The 15,976-nt window shown below is 32.3% G+C and overlaps 1 protein-coding gene across 1 annotated transcript; it reads left to right on the top strand.

Moving 5' to 3' along the window:
- The first annotated feature begins 8,713 nt into the window (after positions 1–8,713).
- On the top strand, positions 8,714–10,636 carry LOC144566347 (U-box domain-containing protein 26-like). The gene has a single exon (XM_078316359.1). The coding sequence runs from the start codon at positions 9,236–9,238 to the stop codon at positions 10,469–10,471; it is 1,236 nt and encodes a 411-aa protein (XP_078172485.1). The 5' UTR covers positions 8,714–9,235; the 3' UTR covers positions 10,472–10,636.
- The last annotated feature ends 5,340 nt before the right edge of the window (positions 10,637–15,976 follow it).

A 15,976-nucleotide genomic window follows, 5' to 3' on the forward strand; every position in this document is an offset into this window, starting at 1 on the left:
ATAAATTGTTAATATAGACTATGCACCCCCTGAATTATTCACATTATGTAATCTAATAACAGATATATTTCCGTCAAAATATATTTTAATTTAAAATTCATTCCACTTTTATTTCAAAGGATCCCTCATGAATTAATCATAACGAGCTAATTGTTATTTGATATAAAGAAGAAAAAAAATAGCGATTTTGACAACGTTATTTTGTTATAAAAATTAGAACTGAAAAATTGAAATTGGATATTATAAAATAAAATATGATTAAATTTATTTTTATAAAAGAGACTGAAAAGTATTGATATATATAATATTACAAAATTTAATAAACTACATATATAAAGTTACAATTATAAGCGAATTTAGCTTATTTTTTTCTCGCTACCATCCGCAGCTGGATGAATTGAGATTGTAAGAAACACGTAATTAACAAAAATTCAATCGCTAAATCCAAAAGTTCAAAGTATTTTAATTTGAAGAGGCATGTAAGCATGCATGCTTTTGCGTAGAAAATGCAACAGAAGCATAGAACAGGCGCTTTAATTTAAGCAATATTCTGTCGTAAACAAGTGACGCCATAGTGTCCCCCTTTCTTTTTAAAAAAAATATTAAGTTCTTAAAATGCCTTTTGAATTGATCGATCAAGTGAGGCATGGAAAGTATGATTAAAGGGATACTTGTTCTCACGTGGCACCGTTGGAATTCAGATCGAGGACAATCATCCGATTTGATCTGACACGACTTTTAAAGCGTATCTTCTATATTTCAAATAGGCATCATTTATAATGCAGAGTTAAAAAATAAAATTGAGGAAAGCCGAATAAATTTGACGAGAGAGCTTAATGTTTTACATTAGAAAAGAAAATATAGGGATCACTTGAAGAGTATCCTCTTAGGTACCTCACCTCGTGAAGTTATTCAAAACATGGGCAATAAAGAATTTGAACATGCTTAGAATTTACGGGATCTTTTAATTTTGAGTTTAGTGTCAGCTTTTTTTTTTTTTTTTGCAGTAGAATCCGTTGGCGATTTTATTAATTTAAAGAGTTACAAACCAGTTGTTACATAAGATTAGATAGAATATGTCTTAGAATATACTCAGTTGTAAACAAACTAAAAACACATAGTGGTATGTGCATCATGTGGATACAATTTTAGTCATCCTTGCTTGATAGAAATGATAGGAGCCTAGTGATGGTTTTCTCTGTGCGCATAGTTGTTCTACTGACAGACTTTCATCGTAGAAGGCACTGAATCAAACTAGATCGGGAACTGAATCAACCGGGCCAGAACAGTCACCACTCAGAAATCCCAAGAGAGACCCTGAATCAAACCGGATCAAGAACTGAATCAACCAAACTAAGACAGTCACTACTCAGAGGTTCTAGTAAAGAGCCACCAGTGCAGAAAGCAGAAAAGGGAGAGCACATAAAACAAACCCAGCACAAACAACATATAAAGTAACTATATGTACAACTCATTCTACCCACTCTTTTATTGTCAAAGATGAGAAAAAGAGCTCAAGAGAAGATAAGAAAAAGCGAACCGCTGGTATTACAGAATAAAACCCCTAGAAGGACGATACGAAGAGCGATGACCAAAACTATGAAGCAAAATAACTAAAAAAATGGTTGCCAAATCCGTTAGATGAAAGCTCCAGTTCGAACAATAACAGATGAAAGTGGTCAGATCCACTAGGCAAAAGCACCAAAAATAGTAACTAGATCCACCAGACAGAAATACTGACTCAGATGAAGGAGATGATAAGAAAAAAGTACAGATGAAATGGAGGAGGAGATGCCTCTGACTTTTGCTTTAAGCGGCACCGCTTTTTTGCAGTGAAAGATAAGTTAAGTGTTTAGATTAGCGTTAGTTAATAATGAAAGTTTGAATGTAACATCACACGGTAAGGAACCTCATTAGATTGGAAAGGTTGGTCGGTCGGTCATGGCCCTATCTGGAAGTTCTTCTTAGCAACTTTTTTTTTTTTAAGATAAAGATGGATTCTTTCAAGTTAAATGTTCATAAAAAGAATAAATTTTAAATATGTCTTTTTTCACACAAAAAGTACTGTTTTTTTGTCATTTGATCAAAGATCAGTTTTGTTTTTTTTTCTTAATTAATAAATTGCATTACAGAGCACAATATATTTTAAATATTTTATGCGATGAAGTTTTCTTAGTCTTTATTTTTTATCAAATCGGGCAGCCTCTGCCGATGAAGTTTTCTTAGTCGTTACCATAAAAATAGAAATTCTTCATATAGAATTAGGACGCGGTGCAGCTTTTGGTATTTGAATTTTACGTAAACCAAACATAAAAAGTAAAATAAAAAAAAGGTGCGTCAGCAGAGCATATATGATAAGATAAAAGTTGGTAGTAGAACTAGGGTGTTCTTAATCTTATCAAGCTATTTGATGAGTTTAATTCTAAAATCTATCGAATTAATTTTAAATGACGAATTCGGTCTGCTTAAAAAAGTGATACATTTACATTAAAATTATAACTTTTGAATTAATTTAGTATAAAATCAAGAGTTAAAAAAATAATGAAAAATGATTGTACTATACTTAATCTATAAACCTTTTTTGTTGACTGCTTGACTTCATATGAAATTAATTTGAATTTTTTTCATTTTTTTTTACATATAACCACATCACTCGTTAAGTAGATCGGTTTCAACGGTTTGGATTCATCGTTTGAAGCCATTCTGATAGGTTTGAAGCCACTTCGATAGAATGTTCTTTAGTGAGCTTAAGCTCTTTCATGAGCTTGACTTGAAATTTATTAGATTAACTTCAAACGACGAATTTAATCGTTAAAAATCTACTTACGAGTGATGCATTTAATGACAAATTTGTAAATTTTCAAATTTATTTGATGTAAGTTTAAAATTATTTATAAACCTTCTTTTACCACCTGACTTTATACTAAATTAATTTTTAAAAAGATTAATTGAACATGTAAACACATTACTCTTTAACTAGACATGTTTCAACAATCCATCTATCATTCACCAGATAGCTTCTATCCAGTTTTTATTTTTTTAAAAACAACAGTGAATCCATCATTTGAAATAATTATGGTAGATTTTACAATTAAAATCATTAAAAGATTAATTAGCTTAACAACACTGTAATTCTACTCCAAGTATAATACATTAACATAAAATTGAAAACCTAACCGATCGGTGCTAGCATGAGCAAGACTCATTTTAAGTTATTTTCCAACCTGAATAGAATAATCTAATCGCAAAGGAACTTTCTTTGCTAATTAAATGATTGCAGTCTAATACAATTTGTGGCATGTTTTGAAAACGACAACATATGACAAAGAATGAGAGAGGTCACTTGTATTTGGGTTTATCCGGAACAACACCATTCGTTCTTTCAAGCCATCACCATCTAATTCTCTTCTTTAGTAGACTCAATAATTTTCTTTGACTCTGATCCTGTAAGGTACATATATTTGTATCATTATGTGTGGCGTATCACTGATAAACACCATTCATAAAATAATACCAAAAATGATGCCTAAAAGAGTATGACTGTCCTCCATAACTCAATCATTACATAACAAGGAGGTTAAGAAAAAAAAACATAGTGAGACCCAACCTGACCGGATTTGTACACCTGCTCCGAAACAACAAAATTGAAAGGAGATGGGAAGTAGAGAAAACGCTATCCTTTGCGTAGGTTTTACCTGCAAAGCTGTGCGGTGGTTTTGATCTGGTACGTTCGTTTCGGATCAGACGGGCTGGATTAATGGTTCACCAAATTTTGAGTTTTTTTAAAATTCGGGCAAGATCTGATATGGTCCGTCCGATTCGAAACGAACGGACCAGATCAGAACTACCGCACAACTCCGCAGGTAAAACCTCCGCAGAGGATACGCTTCCGGAAGTAGAGAAGGTGAACTCAAATGTATAAATTCAGCAATATTTGTCACGTTTAAATAGGAAAATCGGAATGTAGATAAAGCAAACTTTTACAGTGACTTAATTCGCCCTTCTTCCTTCCCTTTTATTTACATGACAAATTTTATTGACTCGCCAGACATACTGCAGTTTGTTCCTGACGCAGAAGATCTGGCAGTCAAAGGCCCAGTGATGGAGATTGCTCATGAGCTGCTACTGCTAGCGAGTAGAATCATTGACGAGTTGAGATAATGTTTATTGTTTTGTATGGGCTTTTACGAGGCCATGCATGGTAGTGGGTCAGGGTGTTGATAGAGTAGATTTCACTAAATATTTTGGTTAACTCAAGTCTAAAATCTAACGAAATCTATTTTAAATGACGAATTCGGGCTGTTGAAACCTGTCTACCTTACGAGTGATACGTCTATATATGAAAATTTTAAACATTTGAATTAATTTAGTATAAAGTCAAGAGATCAAAATTAGAAGGTTAATAAATTAATTTTAATGCATTTATTTTTTGAATGTTTTTTGACCACTTGACTCTATGCAAAATTAATTAATTTTTTTTGAAAAATTTACATGTAGACGCATCACTCATAAGGTAGACGGGTTTCAACGGTTCGGATTCGTCATTTGAAGCCGATTCAATGGGTTTTAGACTTGAGTTCACCAAAGAATTTGGTGGACTTAAGAACACCCTACTTCTACTCGTCGTTGATATTAAGTGATTAGTATAAAACATTTTTAATTTATTGTTTTAGGGTTGTGTAGTTGTAAACATAATTAATTTCAGGCATACTTGATAGTCTCTACCAAGTTTAAAAAAAAAAATAGTTCGACTATAATTCTTGCTTGTGTGTTCATTCTTTTTTGTCATTTATTTTTTGGAGAAGAGATCCAAGCATTGCTTTAATGTTGTTTATCCATATGATTTTGTTATTTTCTCTTTGTCGTTTGTTTCAAATTTCAAAAGCTTCATCAGGTCAGAAAGATTTAAACAAATAATTTGCTCAACATGCCAGATGAATTTGATTGGTTTACCGGAACCGAATCGTCTGCCCCCGGGCAGGAAATTCCTGCCCCCAGAGTCACTGCAGAGTGGGTCCTCATTAAAATCTAAACCCAGAACTATTTTAACCCTAAACCCTTTAACAGTAACCGGGCCTACCTCGCAGTGACTCTGGGGCAAGAATTTCCTGCACCCCAGGAGGCAGGAGATCTGATTCCTGGTTTACCCCGCATCTTAATTTGGTCACCATATTTAAATATTTTTGTATGTCTAAGCATAACTACATAATAGTTTTGTATAAATATTTATTATCAATAAATCGTCACATCACTAATTTTCAATTAAAATGTATAAACATTTTTGTGTTTATATAAATTACTTTTAAAAAGAATTGTAAATAATTTGGTTGTAAGAGATCATGCATTCAGCAAATATTGTTTGTGAAAATGATAAGCATATATAAATTTAATGAAAAAAAATCAGATAAATCATATGAATATCGTAAGTATTTGGTACATATATATAGTTTTAAAACAAGAATAAGACATTTTGATAAGATAACGCTGCTTGACGGAATCTTTATTCCGAATAAGATAAAAAAAAAAAAAATTACAAGTCAAACATTCATTTCTAAAATAGAGATTCATGCATAATCATCAACAAACTATTTTCTTTAAGATAAATATCAAGGACAAGCATTTTATCTTTAAGTATCAATTCATAAATAATTTCCATTTGAATTTCAAACATACAATTATGCAACCTTTTATATGAAATTAGTCACTAAACTAAAAATTAATGTTCTTCTCATGTCCTACAATTAGAAATTTAGAATACATGATCACAGGAGTTGCCAAGTGCCACTGTTACTGTTACAGGGGATATTATTCGAAATTAATAATATTAAGAATACACTATGAAGACAAAGAAATTAATAATACAATGTGATCTATGTTGTCGATTGATTTATATTTTTCGTCTCTATTTTAGTATAATGTGTTCTAAAGCTACTTTTTAAATTTTACATATCTTTTGTACTTTTAATTTCTGTATTAGGTACCACAGCTTTGTAATTTTATTTCTAATTTATGTAATACTATTCCTAAAAAACCATTGGTTGTAATTTCTTGTGTCCTAAATTTCTTAATTCAACAATACACAATTTAACAATAAAAAAAAACAACAACATACGATTTAACAATTAGTTTAAACTATGATTGTAACTACCTCTAACTAAATAAAAATAATTTAATCCACAATTCAACTTTAGTCACAATTAAATAAGGGAAGCAGCTAACAGTCCCCCAACTCCAGTCCCCCAAAAATCCCCGGAGATTTTCAACTAATTCTGTAAACATCAATACTAAATCCTGTAAACATCAATACTAAATCCTGTAAACTAATTCAACAAATCCTGTAAACATAAAAACGCTTGAAAGTTGTTAAAAATGCGTGAAAGCGGTTAAAAACGCGTGACAGCTGTCGAAAACGCGTGACAGCTGTTGGGGATCACCTTCTGTGAACATATACATAATATCCTGTAAACATACACATATTATCCTGTAAACATACACATATTATCCTATAAACATACACATATAATTCTGTATACATACATAGTGTACTTAAAATTATAGCAGTTGAAATATCCTGTAAACATACACATATTATCCTGTAGACATACACATATTATCCTATAAACATACACATATAATTATGTAAACATACATAGTGTACTTAAAATTATAGCAGTTGAGATTATGACAGTTATGGCAGTTAAAAACGCATCAGAACTAAGCTAAAAAGGAACGACTTTTATACACGAGGATTTTTGAGGAACTGTAGCCCGGGGACATTACATTTTCTCTTAAATAAGAATATCTTAAAATAAACAACTTATTTCATTATAACTTTGACCCAAGAGATTTGGCGCCTCCACATTTTTCTGGCCTTAGTCCAACTCATGAGTTGTAACCCACTGTTAAATTGAATGCTAGTGCTCTCTAATTCTCCATTGTAGAATAGACTAGCTTTTAAAATAAAATAAAATAAAATAATGCTATTTTCTTCTTCTTTCTTTTTATTGAGATTGGTTGCATCCTCCACTCTGTCCAATTTCCAAGAAGTATATTGCTAAAGTGACATGATCTCCTTAAATTGAGATCTGTTGCTATCTCTAATGGGTGCAAAACCCTACCACAACTTTTCTAGCCATGATCTATTTTACCTAAATATTCAAGTAATATTTACATGTCAATTTGTTGGCTCGAGGAGCCCCCCTTAAATTATGATACATTCACAGTTTCACTAACAGACACTATATGACCCGTTTTTTTTTTCCTACCACCCTCAAAAATCAGAATTAAATGAATACCACCTGAATAATTAGATTTCAGATTCCGCCACGTTCGCACAGTGGATCTGCAGACGGATCGCCAACCCGTTTGCGAAATGGATCTGCGGACTGACCCGCTCGCACCCTAACCCACTCGCGTGACCCATTCGCACCGTGGATCTGCGCACCGACCCGTGGATCTGTGCACTGACACGCTCGCTTTGACCGGCTCGCGTCATGACCCGCTCGAGTGACCCGTTCGCACTGTGGATCTGCACACCGACCCGTTCGCACCGTGGATCTGCGGACGGGTCAACCCGTGCGCAGATCCACGGTGCGAACGTGGCAGAATCTGAATTCCGATTTTTCTGATGGTATTCATTTAATTCTGATTTTTGAGGGTGGTAGGAAAAAAAAACGGCTATATGACTATATACATATTTATTTATTGGAAATGTTTTCAGGTGCCAAAAATATATTCTATATCAATTATAATACTATTTCTATTAATTAATTTTTAATCTAGTGACAAAAATTAATATTATCTGTACAGAAGATTTACGAATAAAATTTCTTTATAAATATGAAAATTTTAAAAACTAGATCGATCCTCGTCTTTCTCTAAAAGGAGTCTATTAATATTGCATGCTATTTTTGGTAGTCAGTAGCATGTCTTTTTGTGTATATCATCGAGGAATTTTTTTTTAAATTATTATAATTTGTCATTTTTGACATCCATTATCAAAGATGTGAAAAAATAATTATTTTAATTAAAGATATGTTTAATTATTCTAATAACACATTTGTCAAATTAAATCAAATATCGTTTGGTCATGAAGCAAATAATTTAATTATTTAAAAATTAGGTGTCAATATTTTATATCCATTTCTCCATGGATAAAAATTTCATTTTTGAAGTGAATTCAACTTCAAACAATTGCTTGTATTTCATTTTTGCAAATTGAAGTTTGCACATGTATGGCTTTACAAATTCCATGACTGTACTGTTCTTGACCTTTTTTTTTCCCCTAATTTAAAATAATACATAGTTTTTCAATTCAATTATTTTGTTCAAAGCAATACATTTGGTATGGTCAATTTATGGTATTCTCTGACCAATAGGGCAATAGCTGCTGTCCCTCTCATAGTCATGGTCTCATTAATTAGTCTTGTGAGTTCCTCTCTCTCTACTTATTATTCCGTGAGGAAAAAAAAGACGAAAATGCCCCTCATTTATTATTTTATCGCCTACATTTCTGAAGCATTTCAATATTTCATCACTCCATACCAATTCATCTGTCTCTTGTGCTTGCTAGCTAGCACGGCAAACCCAAATTTCTCTTGAAAATGGGGGTCAGTTGGGCATTTCAGTCAGAACTCAGAATCACATTTTTGTTTATTTACTTCTTTTTTCTGGTCCTACAATGTTAAAATTATGAACAATAAAAAGCAAAAACACATTTTTTTTCTTTCTTTTTGAATAGTATTGCCAGTTACAACTTGCAAACTGAAAAATAGAGCAAGTACTTAATTTGGTTCCAATTTCTTCTCAGAACCTAATTATTTTTCAACTTCAAAATGCCTCTAGAAATATTGACCATCTCTTTCTCTCTCTCTCCCCACACACACAAACACACACACACACACCTCTTGCCCCTCTCATTGTGCTAGTCTAATCTACTCTCTGTGCAACTGTGCCGTATAGGCGTATACCAAGCAAAAGTGTATGGCAAAGGATCTCTCTTGGTCCCATCAAATGACCTTTCCTCTTTTCTGACCTCTGTCCTTATACAAACTCTTACATACCCACCCCCCTCTGACAGCTCACTTCATCCTTCTTTAAGCTCTCTCTCTCTCTGACACACAGCAATCAAACTCATATTTTCCTGGCCAATATATCTTCTTTGAAGTGTCATCGCTCTACTACAATTTTACAAATCCAGCATATATATCTCTTTATCTTTCTGAATCAACCAATAATGGTGGAAATGAGCATTCCTCATCTCTTCAGGTGCCCAATTAGCCTAGACCTCTTCACCGACCCGGTCACATTGAGTACCGGCCAGACCTACGACCGGTTTAGCATCCAAAAATGGTTCGAAGAAGGCCACTTGACGTGTCCGGTCACAATGCAACAGCTGCATGACACGACTCTTGTGCCGAACCACACTCTGCGGCATTTGATCGAACAGTGGCTCTTAAAAGGCCCCGGCCTGAACTGCCAACTAAAACAACCCGGTCCCGGTTCGAATTCAGGTTCAACTGGTAACATGGAATGGTCTCTCAGAACACTCAAGGGTCTCCTCCAGTCGAAAAGTGCCACGTCAGAATCAAAGGTTGATGTGCTTAAAAAGGTCAGAAATTTATGGATGGATTCGGATGTTGGTCGGGCTTGTTTGATCCAATTAGGGTTCTTCTCTTTGTTACTAGAACTAATTTTTCAATCTCCTGCACCTTTCTTACTATGCAATCAAGAGTTGCTCGAATCATCTCTTGATTGTCTTTTAACATTTTCACCATCTACCCATTTGGATTCTCTTAACAATGTTCTAACAAAAGACATTAAATTTGCTTCATTGGTACTCTTCCTTAGTCAAGGGAATGCCAAAATCAAGATAAGCTTATGCCATTTGTTGGAGACAATTGCCACGTCAGATTCAACCGAAGCACTAGCCATTATGATCGGTCAATCGCCACATGTCATGCGATCATTGGTCTCTATCCTTGACAGCAAAACTGATATGCTGGTATCTGAGGCTGCTGTCCAAGCAATAAATGGTTTATGTTCTTTAAAGATAAACAGGGAAAATGCAATTAAAGGAGGTGCCATGCATGGTTTAGTAAAATACTTGTCAAATATTTCTACTACGAAGAATGCCTCTCCAAAGGCATTGGCTACATTGGATTGCTTGTTAGAATTGGAAATTGGCAAAAAAAACCTTGCAAAGATAGCAAATAATAGTTTGATAAGAGTCCTTGTAAAACACATTTTTATGGTTTCGTCCGAAAATGAAGGAAGTGAATATGCAATTTCGGTTCTTTTGGCAATGTGCGGGGAGTCATCGTGGGCCCGCGGCGAAGCCGTCAATGCCGGCGTGGTAACACAACTTTTGTTTCTGATACAAAGCCAATGTAGTTCAAGAGCTAAAACTAAAGCTAGATCTTTGCTTTTGTTGTTAAGGTCAAAATGTAGGCGTTGTGACAAAAAATTGTAAAAATAGACATTGTTGATAACTTTTGGTACTCTATTGCAAAATGGTTTAAAATTTCTATTTTTATTATGGAGCATTTACTAAAAGTCTTATGAATATGTTTCTTTGCTGTAACTAATTGTGATGTAGGTGTTAATTTGTTAAGAGTTTACTGAGATTATGAGTCTTTGAGATCATATTTAATTAGATTACTAACATCAGCTAAATTGGAAATGCTTGCATGTAATTCTACAACTTGTATTTAGCAAAATATTGACTAAATAAATATACATGACTGAGAAAAATAAGCTAGTCAAACCTGAAAAAAGGAACAAATTGATGGGTATATATTAAATGCAGCAAGATTACCTGTGCAACATGCAAGAGAGATTATGACATTCCACTGGTGCCTTTGAATGGTTTCTAGTTGTTAGTTTGTTTGTTATAATAAATATAACTTTTTTTTTCATTGTATAAATAAATAGCCCATTCCAATCTATTTGCTTCTATTAATATGAATTCAGGATCCTATATAAACATCAAATTAAAATACATTAAATGTACAAATTTGGAGATGAGAAAGCTTTCTAACAAATTATTTTTCTTTTTATATAAGAGATACTTAATTTGCAATATTTATTTAAAAATAACTTTTTGCAAAATCATTCATTCAGTGTATATTTCAAAACATAAACCTCGATTGAACATACATTAAATTTTCAAGAAAATAAAATTGATACCACTTACGATGCTAAATTGAACCAATATCTCTTTGTAGAATATGCAAATATTAATTTTGCATGGTTCGTTTTATAATTTTTTTTTTTTTCAAAATAGTGTCGCTGTAGTTGGTCAAAACTTGTTGCGAAGCTTGTTTGAACAAATTGTCATAAGAAGAAAATAAATATCTTGGATTTTTTTTTTTTTAAATCTAAATTCTCAAGTGAGTTAATAACATTGAAATGGTTGCCGTGGAGACTTCGAATAGAAAGTTTTTTTTTTAAAAGTAAGAATATGAGTCATATTTCTATTTAATTAACTTCAGTTGGTTACATTATTTATGGTTTAAAGATTAAACTCTTTGGTATAATTACAAAAGAGTAAGAAAAAAAAAACTGAATATATAGAAAACGTCTCTGATAAAGCAAAACAGAAAAGTCCAACAAAACCAAAAGATATATGAGCCTTTCTTATTAAGATATATATCTTATATTCATCCAATTTTACTGAATCTCAATCTCCTCTAACAGTTCTTCAATAGTCTTTGATTGTTCTCTAAAAGTCTTTGTGTGTGTCTCTCTCTCTACAAGACAAATATAGCAAATCAGCAGCAACTCTTGTAGCTGTTTCGTCCTTGTTTTATCCAACAATTTTTTTTTTCAAAATCAGTGGTTATTGTCACCGAATATCCAATATATAGATGCTTTCAAAATGACAGTCTCTAGAAAGATGTTTCGTTGTTTCCTCATTCAATCGATACAACGCAAATACTGTCAAAGGAAAACAATCTTTTGGTCAGATTTTTCAATAGTTAATATTCAACATGCATGTGATAAATATTTTATTTTAGAACATGATAAATATTTTGTTTGAAAACTTTCGCAGAGGCTACGAAGTCACGAGAGGGAATCGAACTCCCAACTTTGAGTAACCAACATTTTTAGAATATTTTTTTTAGCCAACTATGCTACTTTTTCTTTCATTATAAATGTTTTTTAAAAAAAACTTTTAGAGAAACTTTTTTTATAGTATAAAAAAAACCACATCAAATATTCGTTTTCTTTAAAAATTTACTAAGAAACTGTATATTTGCTTCAATTTTTTACGTACGACAACATCACAAAAATAAAAATAAAAATTGTAAAGGAAACATATATTTGATACTATTCCTTTATATATGAGCGCTTTGCATTTTGCGCGGAAGATTTCTCCTCTCTCCAATATATAAGATAACTCTAAAAAAGCCATATATATGCACAAAAATACATAAGTATGTAATTTTTTAGCGAACTTTCAAATGAACTATGTTGCTTCCATGACATTAAAAATGTTCTCTCATTTAAAAAAAAAAATATGTATTTCTTTTCTAAAAAAATCAGTCCAATGGTACGGGTTTTACATTTCAATTTTCACATAAACAATCAAAAGTTTTTTTTATTATAAAAAAAAAAAAACAGTGGTCTGTGGTTGCACCAAAGAAGAAATCTAGTCAACTTGCTGGCCAACGTTCTGGATTAGAAGCAAGCTTGAACCAAATTAAAAATCTAGTCAACCCTCTGGCCAACGGTTGGATTTGAAAGCTTTATTTAGTGCAAGTGGTGATTTCCTTAATCAGATAGTGATTATTATTTAGACTGACTATAATTTCTTGTTTAATTATTCTGTCATGATTAACAAAAACTTTTGACACTTTAAAAGGGCGATGTTAAGAACAAGTATTTAATTTTAATCTAATAGTTAAAAACAATGTACTCTATAGACTATATAGAGGTTACAAATTTAAAACTCAATAATCGAATGAGACTCTTTATGGATATTTACAGGCAGGACCTCCAACCTTAAACGAATTTAATTTTTATGCGTGAATCTTTATTCAAATAAAAAGACTATGAAAATAGAAGGGAGTAAGGCTAAGGTGCTATGGGCTGCATAGAGATCTACAGTACTATGGCTCAATATTCAGGTTTTCAAGATTCAAACGGTCGATCCGAACCGTTCATCTTGTTCTCCATAATATGTGTTTGGAGACCAAATTTTACATTTTTTGAAAATTGTTTACTATTTTTTTTAGATAGGTAGAAAATCAAATATCTGAATAGTGCAGAATTTTTTAGATCAAGTGATTTTCTACCTATCTAAAAAAATAGTAAAAATTTTTCAAAAAATGTAAAATTTGGTCTCCAAACACATTAATATGGAGAATAAAATGAACAGTTCGGATCGACCGTTTGGATTTTGAAAACTCGAATATTGAGCCGTAGCACCGTAGGTCTCTATGCAACCCATAGCACCTTAGCCTTACCCATAGAAGGACTATGAAAAAAGAAGAGGTAGTCCAGTTGGTTAAAAAAATATCCTAGGTTTGTTGGTTACTGAAAAGTCGAGAGTTTGATTGCTCGATTTTGCAACTTCTACCAAGGATTTCAAAACAAAAGAAAACAGAAGAGCTGTTATATTTTTAAGATCCTTCCTTGATAATCACAAACACGTGCAATTGCATTGAAATTAGCTGGATAGGGATTGTATATCTGTACACAAAAGACTTCTACCAGAGAAAGCAATTGGTCCAAATTCTCCGTTTATTTTTTGTCGGTTTTACTGTTTAATATATAGTCAAATTTCGGACCAAGTCCATCTGAATAAAGATATTACATAATTTCGCTCATTAGAAAAATTCCAGATTATAGATAGATGACTCATTGAATGAACTCTAAATTTTTTAATGTTTTGCATTCAAAAAGTACAAGCTTTAAGCTCACAAATCAGTGTCTGTGAATTTCATCTGTGAAATTTAGAATCTGTTTTGTCGTTGCATCTTTACTGTAAAAATATTTATGATAATGCTTTCCGTATGGTATGTCACATGTAGAGGTGCTATCGGGTCGGATTGGGTCAGGATACTATTATATTTGGACTTGTACCCTAAAAGTGTTCGGGTCCAAATTTCGATCCATACACTTATCTGTTTCAATTCGGGTTGGGTCCGGATCCAGGTACCTATCTACCCGTAGATATTTCGGGTCCAGTATTTCGGTTTCAGGTAGATATATACCCATAACTTGTTTGTAGATTATTGGGTCTGGTTCGGATACGGGGCGGTTCCGGATCCGGAGCAGGTATATGTCACAAAAAAATCAAGAGGATGGAAAGAAAATAACTTTTGAAAAAAAATATTGAAGAAATACTAATTTTTAAAAAGTAAAATATTAGAGATGACGATTTCATTTCTATGGTTCAAAAAATCTATGAATGAAATACTAATAATTTGTAGAAATGACATATCAATGAGAGCAATAAATTTTCATTATTATGCAGAGGATATCAAGGCAAATATTGAAGGATGTATCCATAGTAATAAATTTTATTTAAAAAATTAATGCAGTTGTTATAGAAGAAATAAATTTGGCATCAATCTATGTGTATAAACATAGCGAATATGTTACTGCATTCTATTTTCTCATATTAAAAAAAGTACTGGGCTCACCACGGCTTATGCAAAAATTAATATGTAAAGTTGTATTTTTATATATTAATAATTATTAATATATGTTTTATCGGGTATTTATACGGGTATCGGGTCGGGTTCGGTTATGGGTCAGATAATTAAATGAAACCCATATCCTACCCATGACAGTATCGGTTTCGGTTCGGATCCGGGTCGGATATTAAATTATTAATTTTGTAACCATACCCATAATTTAACCGGTTATATTTTTTAAACCATACCCTATCCAAATTAATCGGATCCGGATCGGTTCCGGGTCGGATCCAGTTCGGTTCCGGATCGAATCCGAGTAATCGAGTAAAAGTAGCACCTCTAGTCACATGCTTCAAAATTAGATTGAGATTTCTTATGAATAGTAAATACTTCGCTGAGACCCTCCACCTAAAAATAATATTTATGATAAACTTACAGAGTCCTTTGATCACCGCATAAAGAAAGATTTCCAAAATACTAACAAAACTATAAGCACATAAGAATTATAATAATTTTTTAGTAAGGTGAAAATGAAAAAGGCAAAAAAAGTGTTCTAACAACAACAATAATAATAATACAAATAATTATGAGTAAAGTTAGGGTGTGATGTGTTCACCAAGAGAGTTTGATGAGCACAACTTTAAAAGTATATCGAATCGACTTCTATCACCGAATTCAAACCGTTGAAATCCATGTACTTTATGAGTGATGCATGTACACGTAAAATTTTAAAAGTTTCGGTTTTATTTACTACAAAGTCAAGCGGTCAAAGAAATGATAAAAGTTGAATATATAAAACAACTTATAAATTAACTTATAAAATGTTCATTCATTTGACCGCTTGACTTTGTAGTAAATAAAACCGAAACTTTTAAAATTTTACGTATACATGCATCACTCATGAAGTACATGGATTTCAACGGTTTGGATTCGGTAATCAAAGTCGATCCGATATACTTTTGAAGTTGTGCTCACACGCTAGCTTTACTCAATAATTATTATACTAATACTAATAATAACAATAACAAAAGCAAAAACAATAATAATGATAAATTTATTTTGTTAATAATGTCGATGACGATAATAACAATAAAAGGTTTGTCTATGAAAAAGAGAGAGAATAGGTAAGGATATATAGTGGATTAAATTAATTTATTCCTCTTTAAATTCTCTTTACTTTTTATTTATTTCATCAGATATATGATCAGAAAGTGTCTCCAAAAACGGGTCTTCAAAATTGTTAGCCTTGGGCATAGTGACAAGTTACCCGAATTATATCCGAATTATACCTGTTTAATTCTTTTTTGGGGAGATGTCGAACCGAACACCGA

The sequence above is a fragment of the Carex rostrata genome, chromosome 15 (assembly GCF_964058835.1).
Source record: "Carex rostrata chromosome 15, lpCarRost1.2, whole genome shotgun sequence".
Lineage (NCBI taxonomy): Eukaryota > Viridiplantae > Streptophyta > Magnoliopsida > Poales > Cyperaceae > Carex > Carex rostrata.

What these genes read in the sequence shown, in the direction of transcription:
- LOC144566347 (XM_078316359.1), top strand. Translation starts at nt 9,236, where the DNA reads ATGGTGGAAATGAGCATTCCTCATCTCTTCAGGTGCCCAATTAGCCTA.